This window comes from Physella acuta, unplaced genomic scaffold (assembly GCF_028476545.2).
Source record: "Physella acuta isolate Inbredline_101_S28 unplaced genomic scaffold, ASM2847654v3 ptg000425l, whole genome shotgun sequence".
Taxonomy (NCBI): domain Eukaryota; kingdom Metazoa; phylum Mollusca; class Gastropoda; family Physidae; genus Physella; species Physella acuta.
Window position 1 is genome coordinate 99,125 of NW_026731944.1, and position 14,673 is coordinate 113,797.

Consider the following 14,673-nt stretch of genomic DNA (forward strand, 5'->3'; position numbering starts at 1 on the left):
ATCATAAGGCTCGTCCTACCCATGTATTTATCATAAGACTCGTCCTACCCGTGTATTTATCATATCATAAGACTCGTCCTACCCATGTATTTATCATAAGGCTCGCCCTACCCATGTATTTATCATAAGGCTCGTCCTACCCATGTATTTATCATAAGGCTCGCCCTACCCATGTATTTATCATAAGGCTCGTCCTACCCATGTATTTATCATAAGACTCGTCCTACCCATGTATTTATCATAAGGCTCGTCCTACCCATGTATTTATCATAAGACTCGTCCTACCCATGTATTTATCATAAAGCTCGTCCTCACTAGAATTATTCTCGTCGAACCTACTCCAATCATTAGACTCGCCCTTCACGTTGTGTTTTTAAAGGCTAGTCCTGTCTATTTGTTTATTTTGTGTATCATAGGCTCGCTTGAGGCTCGTCCTGTCCACATATTTATTAAAGGTTCGTACACGGCTCGTCCTATCTGTCAAAGATTCGCATTAGGCTCGTCCTACCTATTTGCTTATTATAGGTTCGCACAAGGTTCGTTCTGCCCATATACTGATGTTCGTACAAGGCTCGTCCTACCTATTTGTTTAGCAAAGGTTCGCACAAGGTTCGTCCTGCCCATTTACTGATGATTCGTACAAGGTTCGTCCTACCTATCTGTTATCAACTGTTCCCATACCAAAAGCTCGCATCAGTGTCCTACCTATATGTCTAAAACCTAAACTATCAATACTTCTAGTATTAAACTCCCATTACCAGTTTTAACGTTAGGTTAATACTTACTGCTAATCTACCATTAGCACTTTTTTCGGTTCATAAATTCTTGCTGTTTTGACCTCTTTCGATGGTGATAAACGAAATAGGGAGGTGAAGGTTTCGGCGACATAAAGTAAGTCCCCCTACCCCACCCCCTTTCTCCTACCTCTTCACAAAATGGTTCTTCATAGAAACACTTTTAAAAAAAATATTTTAACAAGAAATTTCCTTCGTCTGGGGATCAATTTACCACCGTTATTTTCGCCTTCCTTTGTTTTATAATTTACTTAACCGAGCATGAATAGATTCCTTTCTTCTTTCTTTCTATTTTTTTATTTTTTTGAAGAATCCATTTTTCAACCCCCTCTTCCCTCGGATGTAATATTCCAAGCGAACGTTATCTGTCGAAGTGTTTGATAAAAAAGCTTGTATTGACGAGGGCCGGGTGTATTGACACACGGTGGGGGTGAACCTAGACCTGAATACGCCGCATCTTGGAGATCGAACTTTCCTTCAGGAGATGCCGTCTGTGTGTGTGGATCGATATCCAGCGATAGCATGCCGGATAGTATGGAAGACGGCAAGTGCTAATTTTCATATTTTTTAAATTATTTTTTTTTTAATTCTATCGCAATGTAGAAAAAAATGTATTATTAAAAATAATTTAATTAGAAGCATCAGAAAGAATTGTATTACATGTTGTAAAACGCGTGACGTCATTTTGTCACGTGATTTCAATTTTTATTTTTATTTTCCTGATTATAAATCGCGTATAATTTAGGTTGATTCCACGGAACTTCAGTACTGTGGTGAAAAGAATAAACTTCGATTATTGTGAATCAGGTGCATTTCGGGAACCGTAGGCTCGTGTTTGGCTGAGGGGAGGGGAGAGGAGGGGTAGGCTAGTGTGTCACATCCTGGGACTCGGTGTGTGCGTTGTGTGCGTATGTGTGTGTGTGTGTGCTCGACACACGCACCTCACCGAACACAGGTCTAGACGGACGGTCGTCCTGCACACAGTTGAGTCTGCCGTCTGCTTGTGATTATCGAAGATGGCTGATGTTGACATGACATGACAGTGATGACAAGGGTGAGTTGTGACATTTCTTCCATGCTGTATATTGTCAGTTAGAACATTTCTTCCATGCTGTATATTGTCAGTTATGACATTTCTTCCATGCTGTATTCCGTGAGCTATGACATATATGTATGCGTTACGTAATGCTATGACATTTCTTCCATGCTGTATATTGTCAGTTATGACATTTCTATCATGCTGTATTCCGTGAGCTATGACATATATGTATGCGTAACGTAATGCTATGACATTTCTTCCATGCTGTATATTGTCAGTTATGACATTTCTATCATGCTGTATTCCGTGAGTTTTGACACTTCTTATTGCATCACGTAATGCTATGACGTTTCTTCCAAGCATTCTGTGAGTTATGATATTTCTTCCATGTTATATTCTGTGAGTTATGACGTATCTTCCAAGCATTCTGTTAGTTATGACATTTCTTCCACGCTGTATTTTGTGAGTTATGACATTTCTTCCATGTTATATTCTGTTAGTTATGACATTTCTTCCACGCTGTATTTTGTGAGTTATGATATTTCTTCCATGTTATATTCTATTTGTTATGACATTTCTTCGACGCAGTTACAACATTTCATTCATGTTAAACTCTGTAGTTATAAAAATTTATCAATATTGTAGGCCTATTCTGTAAGTAGTGACATTTTCTCCTATTCTGTATTTTTTAAATATCATTTAGTAATCAACACATATTTTTATAAAGCAATTGCTTGCATACTCTACTACAAATTAATATTTCAAAATCGTTGTATAGAAACACAAACCGTATTCCAAACACTACTACACATTAATATATCGATTCATTTTGCAGAAGTAGTAGAGTTTATATATTTCTTGACCTCGGCGTATGAGAGGACTTAGATACATTAAGTTCGTTAAGAGAGTAGTATTAATTACCTTCACGTGCTTTAAACAATGCATGCTATCACATCAATACATTTTAGCATATATTATTAAGTAATGCAATAAACATCATTAAGCACAATCGTTATGTTACAACTTGGTTGATACATTATGAGATGGACTTTTTCTATACGATAGGACCTAGACTTTATAAATACAATGTAACTAAGACTTTGTCTATTCAGTATGACTTAGACTGTCCATTGAATTTGAATTGGTTATGGCTTTAACTTGGCCCACACATTAATGACTTTGACTTGATCCCCACATGACTTTGACTTGATCCTTACATTATGACTTAGCGAGCACATGACTAATGTCCCACATCTACTGCTGTGATATTTCTTTGTTGTTTTAAACGGCATTCCGTCAAAGCAGAAGTCGGTCAGACAATGTTGCTGTTGTAAGGTCGGTGTTTTGTGAGGTCGGTGTTTTGTGAGGTTGGTGTGTTGTGAAGTCGGTGTGTTGTGAGGTCGGTGTGTTGTGAAGTCGGTGTGTTGTGAAGTCGGTGGGTTGTGAAGTCGGTGTGTTGTGAGGTCGGTGTGTTGTGAGGTCGGTGTGTTGTGAGGTTGGTGTGTTGTGAAGTCGGTGGGTTGTGAAGTCGGTGGGTTGTGAAGTCGGTGTGTTGTGAAGTCGGTGTGTTGTGAGGTTGGTGTGTTGTGAGGTCGGTGTGTTGTGAGGTCGGTGTGTTGTGAAGTCGGTGTGTTGTGAAGTCGGTGTGTTGTGAAGTCGGTGTGTTGTGAGGTTGGTGTGTTGTGAGGTTGGTGTGTTGTGAAGTCGGTGTGTTTGAGGGTGGTGTGTTGTGAAGTCGGTGTGTTGTGAAGTCGGTGTGTTGTGAAGTCGGTGTGTTGTGAAGTCGGTGTGTTGTGAGGTTGGTGTGTTGTGAGGTCGGTGTGTTGTGAGGTCGGTGTGTTGTGAAGTCGGTGTGTTGTGAAGTCGGTGTGTTGTGAAGTCGGTGTGTTGTGAGGTTGGTGTGTTGTGAGGTTGGTGTGTTGTGAAGTCGGTGTGTTTGAGGGTGGTGTGTTGTGAAGTCGGTGTGTTGTGAAGTCGGTGTGTTGTGAAGTCGGTGTGTTGTGAAGTCGGTGTGTTGTGAGGTCGGTGTGTCGTGAGGTCGGTGTGTTGTGAAGTCGTTGTGTTGTGAAGTCGGTGTGTTGAGAAGTCGGTGCGTTGTGAGGTCGGTGTGTTGTGAAGTCGGTGGGTTGTGAGGTTGGTGTGTTGTGAAGTCGGTGTGTTGTGAGGTCGGTGTGTTGTGAAGTCGGTGTGTTGTGAAGTCGGTGTGTTGTGAAGTCGGTGTGTTGTGAAGTCGGTGTGTTGTGAAGTCGGTGTGTTGTGAAGTCGATGTGTTGGCTTATTCGTGATCGAGTCGACTGTACAGCTGACAGATTTCACAGCAAGAATTCTCGCTCGGCTTCGTGTGCCAGCCTTAGTAAGGGGAAGTAGAGTTAGGCTGGACAAGGCGCAGATTGTGTAGTAGTTTGAAATTTTTGACATTGTACATGGATTGTACATCATATAACATAGAACGGACACGTATTTTGATATACCCACATTTAAGAAGAATATAAACTCTACTTCATCTGCCCTATTTAACTCCCCTTATTGGGTAAAGAAACAGGTAAACTCTACTTCATCTGCCCTACTTACCTCCTCGGGTCATGTAATAAAAAACAGAATAACTACTTCATCTACCCTATTTAATGTCATGGGTCGTATAAAAAACATACAGGTAAACTCTAATTCATCTGTCCTATTTTAACTCCACGGGTCAAAACAAGTACTCTATTTCATGCGCCCTATTTAACTCCCTGGGTCATGTCATAAAAAGACAGAATAACTCTACTTCATCTGTCCTATTTAATGTTCCGTGTCGTGTCAAAGAAACAGGTAAACTCTACTTCATCTGCCTTATTTAACTCCCCGTGTCATGTCATAAAAAAACAGAATAACTACTTCATCTACCCTATTTAACCACCCCCCCCTCTCCCCCCCCCCCCCCCCCATCCAGGACGGATGAAGATACACTTCCGTAGTAAGGCACCGCGAATCTACGGTTTTTGCATCCAAAGCGGATGTTGCCTAGAGTTGAATCGATGAACGTGTGAGGGTTGCGGGATGGCACAGTGAGCGGCTGGGTTGTCAGTGTAACAGTTAGGGTTGGCTTTAGTCATGGGTGCACCTGATGTGTCCACGGGGCCCGGGAACTTTTAATGGGGGCCCCAATCCCCAAATTTTTTCCCCATCAAAGCCGGATGATCATCCTCAGCTTGATGAAAATTCACGCGATAAATATATATTTTTAAAATCAAAGCACTAATAAGCCCAGTGTCGCGCCGATCATGGTGGCCCACCAGTATTTTTAAACCTGGGGGCCCACCGGAGTTTTTTAACCTATGCGCCCAGCGGGATATTTTTAACCAAGGGGCCCACAGGGATTTTTTTTTACCTGGGGCCCATGGGGATTTTTTTTACCTTGGGGCCCACAGGGGTTTTGTACCTAGGGGCCCATGGGGATTTTTTTACCTTGGGGCCCACAGGGGTTTTGTACCTAGGGGCCCATGGGGATTATTTTACCTGGGGCCCACCGCGATTTTTTTTTACCTGGAGTCCCACAGGGATTTTTTAAAACTGGAGTCCCACAGGGATTTTCGTCAGTAGACCGGTGGGTCTGCAACCTGACTTGAGTTAAGGCTTATATTGTAAACTAAATTAATCAAGAACTATGTCAGCAAAGCGCTGAAAGTTGTATTTAAAATATGATTTCTAAATTAAATCTAGTATTTATTCATTTCATAGTTTTCTGATTTAATTCGATCCACTTATTCAATAATTGTTAAATATTAGCAAAATATGGATATATACCGACTATATGATATACATCTCTGTATTTTAGAAGTCAATTATATATACTAAGTACCTACACATTCGTTAGCCCGACGGCCGTTTGCCCTAAAGCCATTTGCCCGAAGGCTGTTTGCCCAAAGGTCATTTCCCCTAAGGCCGTTTGCCCAAAGGCAATTAGCCCGAAGGCCGTTTGCCCGAATGACACTTGCCCACATGAGACACATGCCCGAAAGTCACTTGCCCAAAAATATATATATCATGAAGACCATGCCGGAAGGGAGAGACACATTTTTATGAATCTGGACAAAATTTATGAAGTAAATTTATTTTTTTATATTTTAGTACAATTTTTTTTTCATTTGAGATTTGTGAAAAAATAAAAGCCATTTTCCTTAAATAATTTTAATATGCCTTGGACTGTCTGAATCAGACATGTAAGGGGGGCATGTCTACCGCCCCCCCCCCCCCCCACTCGAACGAAATGGAATTTATATAGGAAATATATATTTTTGACAGTGTCTGCCCCCCCCCCGGAAATTGTTGTCCGCCCCTCCCCCCCCCCCCCCCCCCCCGAAAATTTCAAGTGCACCCCCGGAGAAAAAAGTCTGGAAGAAACACTGTACTCAATGTTCTCTGATAAGTGTTTTTATCCTGTTTAAAGTTTAAGTTGCTTTTCCTTACAATATAATTTTAACGAGTTTTGAAGATAAAATAGTATAATCAATAATTGTTGGAATTGGAAAGCCGCATCTTAACATCAATAGAGCCGCATGCGGCTCGTGAGCCGCAGGTTGCCGACCCCTGCGCTAGTGCATCCGACAAATGAGAACAGTTGTAGATTTTACATTGAGGGCTATTTCTTTCACTATTTTCACCGATGTGTTAAAATTATGCAAACTATGCGCTTAATTTCTGAAAATAAAGATTTAAACCTGGGAGGGGGGGGGGGAGAATGGAGGGGTAGTTGCTATAGTATGAACATTACGATAAAACATGAAGAAAATATATATCCATACAGTAATACACTTTGATCATTCGAACTTTGATATCTACCCTAGTCATTCTTTGTTATAGTTCATAGATACATTTTTTAAATATTTTTTTAAAATACTTTTCTTTTCAAAGAGAAATAATTACATCAGCATATACAAATGTGTGTGTGCGTTAGTCTTTAACATAGCTCAAGGATTTACAAAAAATGTCAATGCATGAGCTAAATGGTGGATAATACTAAAAATGATTTGTCGATTAACAATTCAAATGAAGCTAATTAGAAATAAAGAAATACAGTAATGGTAGTTAACCATGATAGTTTTAAATGTTTTTACAGTTTTGTATAGAATTTTTTTTTAGAGTGTCTCAATTCAAAAGCGCAAGTGCTGTTTAATAAAGCAATTAAAATTACAACCTATTATTGTAGAAAATAAAATATAATAAGTTTTAGGTTTTTTGTTTAGATTTATTGGTTTTTATATACTAATATTTAAAAATATATTAAAAAATTCATTTCTTATTCACTATTTTTTTACACATACATTACAATTTGGAAAAGAAAAAAATTGACAACATTTTGTGTAGGTATGTAATACATACTTTTATTCTTTCAACGTAGGAAATTGAGTTTCAAGTTGTCTCCCCTCATTTAAAGTTATACTGTATTAGGGAGGTAATTTGTTGCTATTAGCGCCACGAATCGGGTATCGCAGTTATCATTCTTTGACGTTCTAACTTGAATTTCACCACTATATAGAGACAGAGCAAGGTTATTTTCGTGGAGGTGAGTAGTTGTGAGGTTGTATGGTCAAAAGATAGATCACAATAAAAGATTCCTCATTTTCTTTTCTATCTTTTTTCATTATATAACACAACCATTTCTGCTCACACTATACTTTGTGTGTAAGAGGACGTAATGACATGTGACTCTGAACCTGAAGAGATTAAGCAGTCGGAAAGTTTTAAAACGTGACATAAAGTGCACAGATGTCTAATACTTTCTCGATGCCCTAATGCGTCTATAAAACATTTTAGAGGAAAGCTATTAATGAGGTTTAATTGAACCCATCTACCCCGTCCATCAAACATGTGTCCGTCTACCCCGTCCATCAAACATGTGTCCATCTACCCCGTCTATCAAACATGTGTCCATCTACCCCGTCCATCAAACATGTGTCCATCATACCCCGTCCATCAAACATGTGTCTGTCAGCCGTCCATCAAACATGTGTCCGTCTACCCCGTCCATCAAGCATGTGTCCATCTACCCCGTCCATCAAACATGTGTCCATCTAACCGTCCATCAAACATGTGTCCATCCAGCCGTCCATCAAACATGTGTCCATCCAGCCGTCCATCAAACATGTGTCCATCTACCCCGTCCATCAAACATGTGTCTGTCTACCCCGTCCATCAAACATGTGTCCATCTACCCCGTCCATCAAACATGTGTCCATCTACCCCGTCCATCAAACATGTGTCCATCTACCCCGTCCATCAAACATGTGTCCATCATACCCCGTCCATCAAACATGTGTCTGTCAGCCGTCCATCAAACATGTGTCCGTCTACCCCGTCCATCAAGCATGTGTCCATCTACCCCGTCCATCAAACATGTGTCCATCTACCCCGTCCATCGAACATGTGTCCATCTACCCCGTCCATCAAACATGAGTCTGTCCAGCCGTCCATCAAACATGCATCCATATTAAAATCACATATCATCACCGAAACCACACATCAATAATGAAATCACACATCATTATCGAAAGCACACCACAAGATCAAAATCACTCATCAAGAATCGAACCGTGGATCAAGACCTAGAGCACGCATCAAGATTGAAAGCACGCATCAAAATTTAAAGCGTGCATCAAGATTGAAAACACACGAACGTTTAGAAACACATCAACCCAAAAAAAAAAAATAGTTCCCAGCCTACATTGAACCACGATCTAACAGTATGGGCCCATCTAAAATAATCGACTGCTGACATAACCACCTTCCTGTCCCACCCCCCTCCCTCTCTCCCTACACCCTTTTCACCTCACCCCCCCCCCCTCAACCCTTCCCTCTACTCAATTGTAGTTGGGTACAGTTAGATAGACGAGGATCGGAAATACCCGCAGTAATTGTGCGTCTGTCCGTCCCATTCGGTCTGATTAGCGGATTTATATTGAGTTATCTTTCCCTTTTTTTTAGCAGTCAGGCTAGGCGGAAATTTAATCATTATTTGTGTCAGACAAGGAGGCAACAGCACTGTGGTGTGGACTGTACGATCGACAAATGGACACACGATCGGCTGAACGATCGACAACTGGACACACTGGTCACACGATCGGCTGGACGATCGACGGCTGGACACACGATCGGCTGAACTATCGACAGCTGGACACACTGGTCACACGATCGGCTGAACGATCGACGGCTGGACACACGATCGGCTGAACGATCGACGGCTGGACACACGATCGGCTGAACGATCGACGGCTGGACACACGATCGGCTGAACGATCGACAGCTGGACACACTGGTCACACGATCGGCTGAACGATCGACGGCTGGACACACGATCGGCTGAACGATCGACGGCTGGACACACTATCGGCTGAACGATCGACTAGAGGATAGATGATTGACTCGACGATCGAATACTGGATACATGATTGACTGTACGTTCGTCAGCAGGCTACGATTGAGTACTAGACACACGATCGGCTAAACGATCGACTTCAAGCTACACGATCGATTGGATGATCGACTACTGGATACACGATCGGCTGAACTAACGTCCAAAGGACACATAATCGAGTGGACGATCGACCACAGAATACATGATTGACTGTAGGCTAAGCGATTGAGTGTGTGCTGGACGATCGAGAAAAGAATAAACCATCGACTACAAACAATCGAATACATTTGAGGATTAAATACTTGATTTCATATCGACGCAAATCATCTTGCTATTTATCTAGGCTTATACAACAATTGTAAACACACTCACATAAATATGTATATAATTTATGTGTTATTTGCTTGTATGTGTGTGTGTTTGTGTGTAAGTGCGTATGTGCGTGTTTGTCCGTGTGATTGTATGTGTGCGCATGTTTATATGTGTGTGTGCATGCGTCTGTGCTGGTGTGTTAACAAAGACACACTAGGCAGCAGTATGGTTTTTTAAGACCAGAAAATCTCTCTTAGACTTTCCCACTGATTCACTGCCTGCTTTTTTGGTGACCTTTTTCCTTTTTGCTTCTCTCCCTTTACATTTCACTGTTTTCATTATATCTTTCACTGTATTTTTTTTCCTCACTTTGATTACTTCCGGGGTTGTTGTGAATATTTTTTTTTATCTCTCGTGCACACCCAGCTGTTGATCGTTGGAAATTTCGCTGCATCCCAGCAATTGATTTTACTGTCCCCAAATGATGTAAGGTACCCATTAGAACTGGATCGACTCCATCGATTCAGGATAGCGCATCTTCTCCACCCCTTTTGAATTGCGACTCTGTTTTTATAAAAGCTACTTGATCTACGATGCTTAAGCTGGATAGAAACATTTTCTTTAAAAAAAAACAGGATGAAAATAACATTGCCGATTTCGATTTCCAATTTTGATAAATTAATATAATTAAAAAGTTATTTTGAAGTAATTATTAGCTACCAACACGCTAGAGATTTCAAACATCATCAGGCCGTTCTTGGCTAGTTAGCAAAAAAACACTAAATACAGCCTCTAATTTAAATGTTTAATTGATATTTATACATTCCGGATTGATTTTTTTAACGAACTGTCGAAGAAATAGCAATTTTGAGTCATTTAGATCTATATTTTTAAAACGATTTTTTTTTTCTACGCTAAATACAGAAGGCTAAGTAAAAAAAAAATTAATTGCTATGTTAAGATCTACGGGTATGGTGAACGGGACGAGGTCATTTGTGAGAGACATCAAAGCGAGAAATAATGTAAAAGTTGATAAAGTGAATGAATTATTAAGAAAACAAACTGGGACGGCGTGGTCGAACGGTAGAATATACGACTGCTAACTCGGGTTCAAATCTGTAAACAGGTCACATAGACCGTCAAGTTTGAAAGGGAATTTTACTTAGAAAACAAGGTGGATTATAGCTAGACGAGACAGCATCATATAACAGACTTGCTCCTCTTCTATAGTTATATATTGTCACTTTTCCTATTGTCACATGATCTACAGTCGTTATGTCATTATTTTCTACACTTTCTAGTCACAGTAACAAAAGTTATAGAAAGTTGCATTTCCGACGCTAACGATGATCATTAGTACAACCGGTGTCAAATTTAATACACACACGAACGCACACACACGCATACGTACGCACACACATGCACATGCACACACACACACACACACACACACACATATATATATATATATATATATATATATATATATATATATATATATATATATATATATATATATATATATATATATATATATATATATATATATGTGTGTGTGTGTGTGTGTTTGCGTATATCAACTCCTGTCTACTCCACTGTTTTAATAGACTATTATATTATAAATATAGACAAACGCTTTTGTCTTATTCCTAACAATAAAATCAAGCAACTCAAAAAATGTATCCAAATTGCACTTAAATAGTGAAATGCATTTTTTTTACTGTTATTTAAAGGACATGCTATACCCAAAGACCGATTACTTTACAGATAATGTTACGAACATTTGCCTCGCTTTTCTATTTCTTGGTTGAAGAAAAAAAATGTCTTAATCGACGCGATGTCGGCTTAGCGAAATGACTGGAATTGATTCTTGAGACCCGGATATCTGTCAACGTTGAGAGGGGGATGTCGCCAGTCTAGGTGATCTTCGCTTCTTCCTGGTCGATGCTTTCTTTCGTTTGTTGCGATTCGACTTTTTTAAACATTTATCAACAGTTAACCTTCAAAATACTTTTCTTTATTTTTTATATGCATTTATCCAAGAATTAAGTTTCGAAATATTTTTCCTTAGTTTTTTTTTTCAAATGTTTTCTTTCGTTCGTTGCGATTCAACATTTTAAGCGTTCATCTACAATTAACCCTGACAATACTATCTTTAATTTATTTAAAAAAAACATTTTTCGAAGAGTTAAACTTCAAAATATTTTTTTTCTTGTAATTACACTTGTTAAGCAATTATTTAACATTTCAATTAAACCTTTTTTTCTTTCGTTTGTTTTATTCAAATTTTTAAATATTCGTTAATAAATATGGGTGGTAAAGATAAATTCGTGCCACGCAAAAAAAAGTACCTTATGACAGCATGTAATGTCAAAAAATATCTTTATCAACTTAGAGAAAGTCAACTGTTGCATCTTCATCAAATTACAAATGTTTAAAATAGATAAGCTAAAAGAAAAAATAAATCCCCGCGTAAACCCATTGTGTCAGGGGCGGAGCGACCCACTCTGGGGGTGAACTATCCAGTCCCCGTCCCCCCCCCCCCTTTTATTCAGGCCTATAAATAATCGCCCGTCCCCTTTTATTTGGGAAAGGTTGAGGTGCTGTTTGCTGGTCACTTACCCGTCTTGTTATGGTGTCCCACATTTGATGTAGAGAATTGTTTTAAAGCCAGTAAAGCCAAGTAGCAGTCTTTTTTTTTAAATCTCCACTGTGGATAATTCAGTAGTGCAGCTTAGAACGAACTTTTTGTGTATTTTTTTTACCTTTTGGCGCCCCAGTTGGGTCGGCGCCTAAGACGGGCGCCCCCACCCGCCCTCCCCTCGTTACGCCTCTGCATTGTATCAACGTATTCACCCAACTGTTCTAAATAATCAAAGATTTGAGAAGTTTAAAAAATATCTAAGATAGTGTTCTATAATCTTGCTTACCCTAAAACCCCATAAAATACAATATAACACATGTTTAACCCTCCCCCCCCCAACATCTTGTGTGTTCTCTAACATGTGTTATGATCCCTTACCTCACTCTTGTGTATTATGTTACGATACGTAACCACACCCAGCTGAACGACGATATGTTCGCGATCTCTCAACTCACTCATACATACACGATCCATTTCGTCATTCGTGTGCACAATCCCTATCCCCTAACCTCACTTATTAGTCATGGAAAGTGATCATCATATCCGTTATTTTAGTCCATATAATCTATATATTATATTGTTTTGTAAATTGGACGGGGGAGAGGAGGTGTATCTTTAATTGTATTAATTCATTTACGGATTACCATGAGATTTTGGAGTGTGTGTATTTTAATTAAGCGCACGAACGAAAACATGTGTTTTGTTAATAAATATAGACCAACTTGACAGTACAGTTTTAACTATATACTAGTAGTATAATATACTACTAGTATGTAGTTAAAACTATAAAAAAATTAGTTCATTTTCTAAAAACATATATTATATGTCTTTAGAGGTTAAGTTCAGTATATCATTTATTTTAACAAAGAAAACGACTGACCTGTATTTCTTCACAACATGAACTGATGTATGTTCATAGCCGCATGTATTTTATATGTGTCTGCAGGAAAAAGCCGTGACATGATGTCCGCCGTTCAAAACGCCCCCAACAAGGGAATTAACCGCAGCAAAATAGCACCCCTGGCGTGGAGCAGACTAGTCCTGTTATGTCTCCTGTTTCTGGAGGGAGTCATAGCCTGCCCTGATAACAGTCGTAGGTGTTTTTTTGTTTTTTTTTACTTTTTTTAAAACCATCATTTGTAGGGTTTAATTCTGTTCGGTTTCTTTAATGTTGGTTATACGAAGGCCAGTCTATATGGGGTGTAGTTCTTTTCAAATTTTGTATGGTTTCTTTTATTATAGTTAAAAAAAATAAAAGCCTTATAAATAATTAAGTATGTACATATATATATATATATATATATATATATATATATATATATATATATATATATATATATATATATATATATATGTATATATATATATATATATATATATATATATATATATATATATATATATATATATATATATATATATATATTGTTATGGCTATTTCTTTAGCTATTTGATTCGTTAAATAATGATATTTCCAGGGGATTTGACCTGCCAATGGAGCCACTGTCTAGACACCTACTACACAAAACCTGAATGTAAAGATCACGAGGATGGCTATGGGTGTGAGTGTGGGCCAGGCTTCTATTGGAACACACACATGTGCATTTGTAAGTAGGAGTGTGCGGGGCCGGCGCTCAGTGGCGTAGGCAGGGTGGGGGGGGGGGGGGGTTAAGGGGGGGGGGGGGTCATAACCCCCCCCCATAGACCCCTCGGTATATATATAAAAAGTATGAGGGGGGGTGCAAATTGAAAGTTTGAGGGGTGGGGGTGCAAATCGAAAGTTTGAGGGGGGGGGGGTGCAAATAGAAAGTTTGAGGGGGGGGGTGCAAATCGAAAGTTTGAGGGGGGTGCAAATCGAAAGTTTGTCCCCGGGTAAAGATTGGAACCCCCCCCCCCCCCTCTTGAGACAAACCTGGCTACGCCACTGCCGGCGCTACCAATAAGGCGAACTAGGCGGTCGCCTAGGGCGCCATCCCTAAGGGGGCGCCTAATGTTTAATCGCTATTATTAAAAAGTACCTAATAATTAATAACTTTTATAAATGAGTAGCGATCTATTTCGGCGCCCAGGACAAACTATCAATTTTGCACCCCAACCCTAAAATTAGGCCTATATATACCTATATTTTTTCGCGATGGTGAAAATGCAACCCACCTCCCTAATTTGGAAAGGTCGGCGCACTTTTTACCAGTCACTTTGCCTTTTTATTTTGGTGTCACATAATTGATGTAGAAAGCGATTAAATAAGTTCGTAATTTAAATTTCGAACATTTCAAACGGTTATTTAATTTTAATAGGGCTTGTAAGTCTCGTTTTCCCTTACTTTGAATTAGCAATATTTCCTGGTGTACAGAGTTTTGTAATGACGGGGTGTTCAAAGTATTGTACTTGTTTGGTAAGACTTGATGAACCGTTTAGATTTGGGAGTAACGGCGGAAGTCTGTTGCTGATATGGTTTCGTAGGTATAAAGTATCGAAGTGTTAAAGTGTC

The 14,673-nt window shown here is 39.3% G+C and overlaps 1 protein-coding gene across 2 annotated transcripts in view; it reads left to right on the forward strand.

Annotated features, from left to right (window-relative positions):
- Nucleotides 1-1,736: 1,736 nt before the first annotated feature.
- Nucleotides 1,737-14,673, forward strand: part of LOC131942762 (cadherin EGF LAG seven-pass G-type receptor 1) — a 48,954-nt gene continuing 36,017 nt past the window's right edge. Inside the window, exons 1-3 of one of the 2 annotated variants that reach the window (XM_059302684.1) lie at nt 1,737-1,848; nt 13,129-13,275; nt 13,661-13,789. In XM_059302684.1, coding sequence (XP_059158667.1) covers nt 13,143-13,275; nt 13,661-13,789 — 262 coding nt within the window. In that variant the 5' untranslated portion in view covers nt 1,737-1,848; nt 13,129-13,142. Of the gene's footprint in view, nt 1,849-7,330; nt 7,379-13,128; nt 13,276-13,660; nt 13,790-14,673 lie in introns of those variants that run through there. The other variant, XM_059302685.1, reaches the window with a different exon arrangement.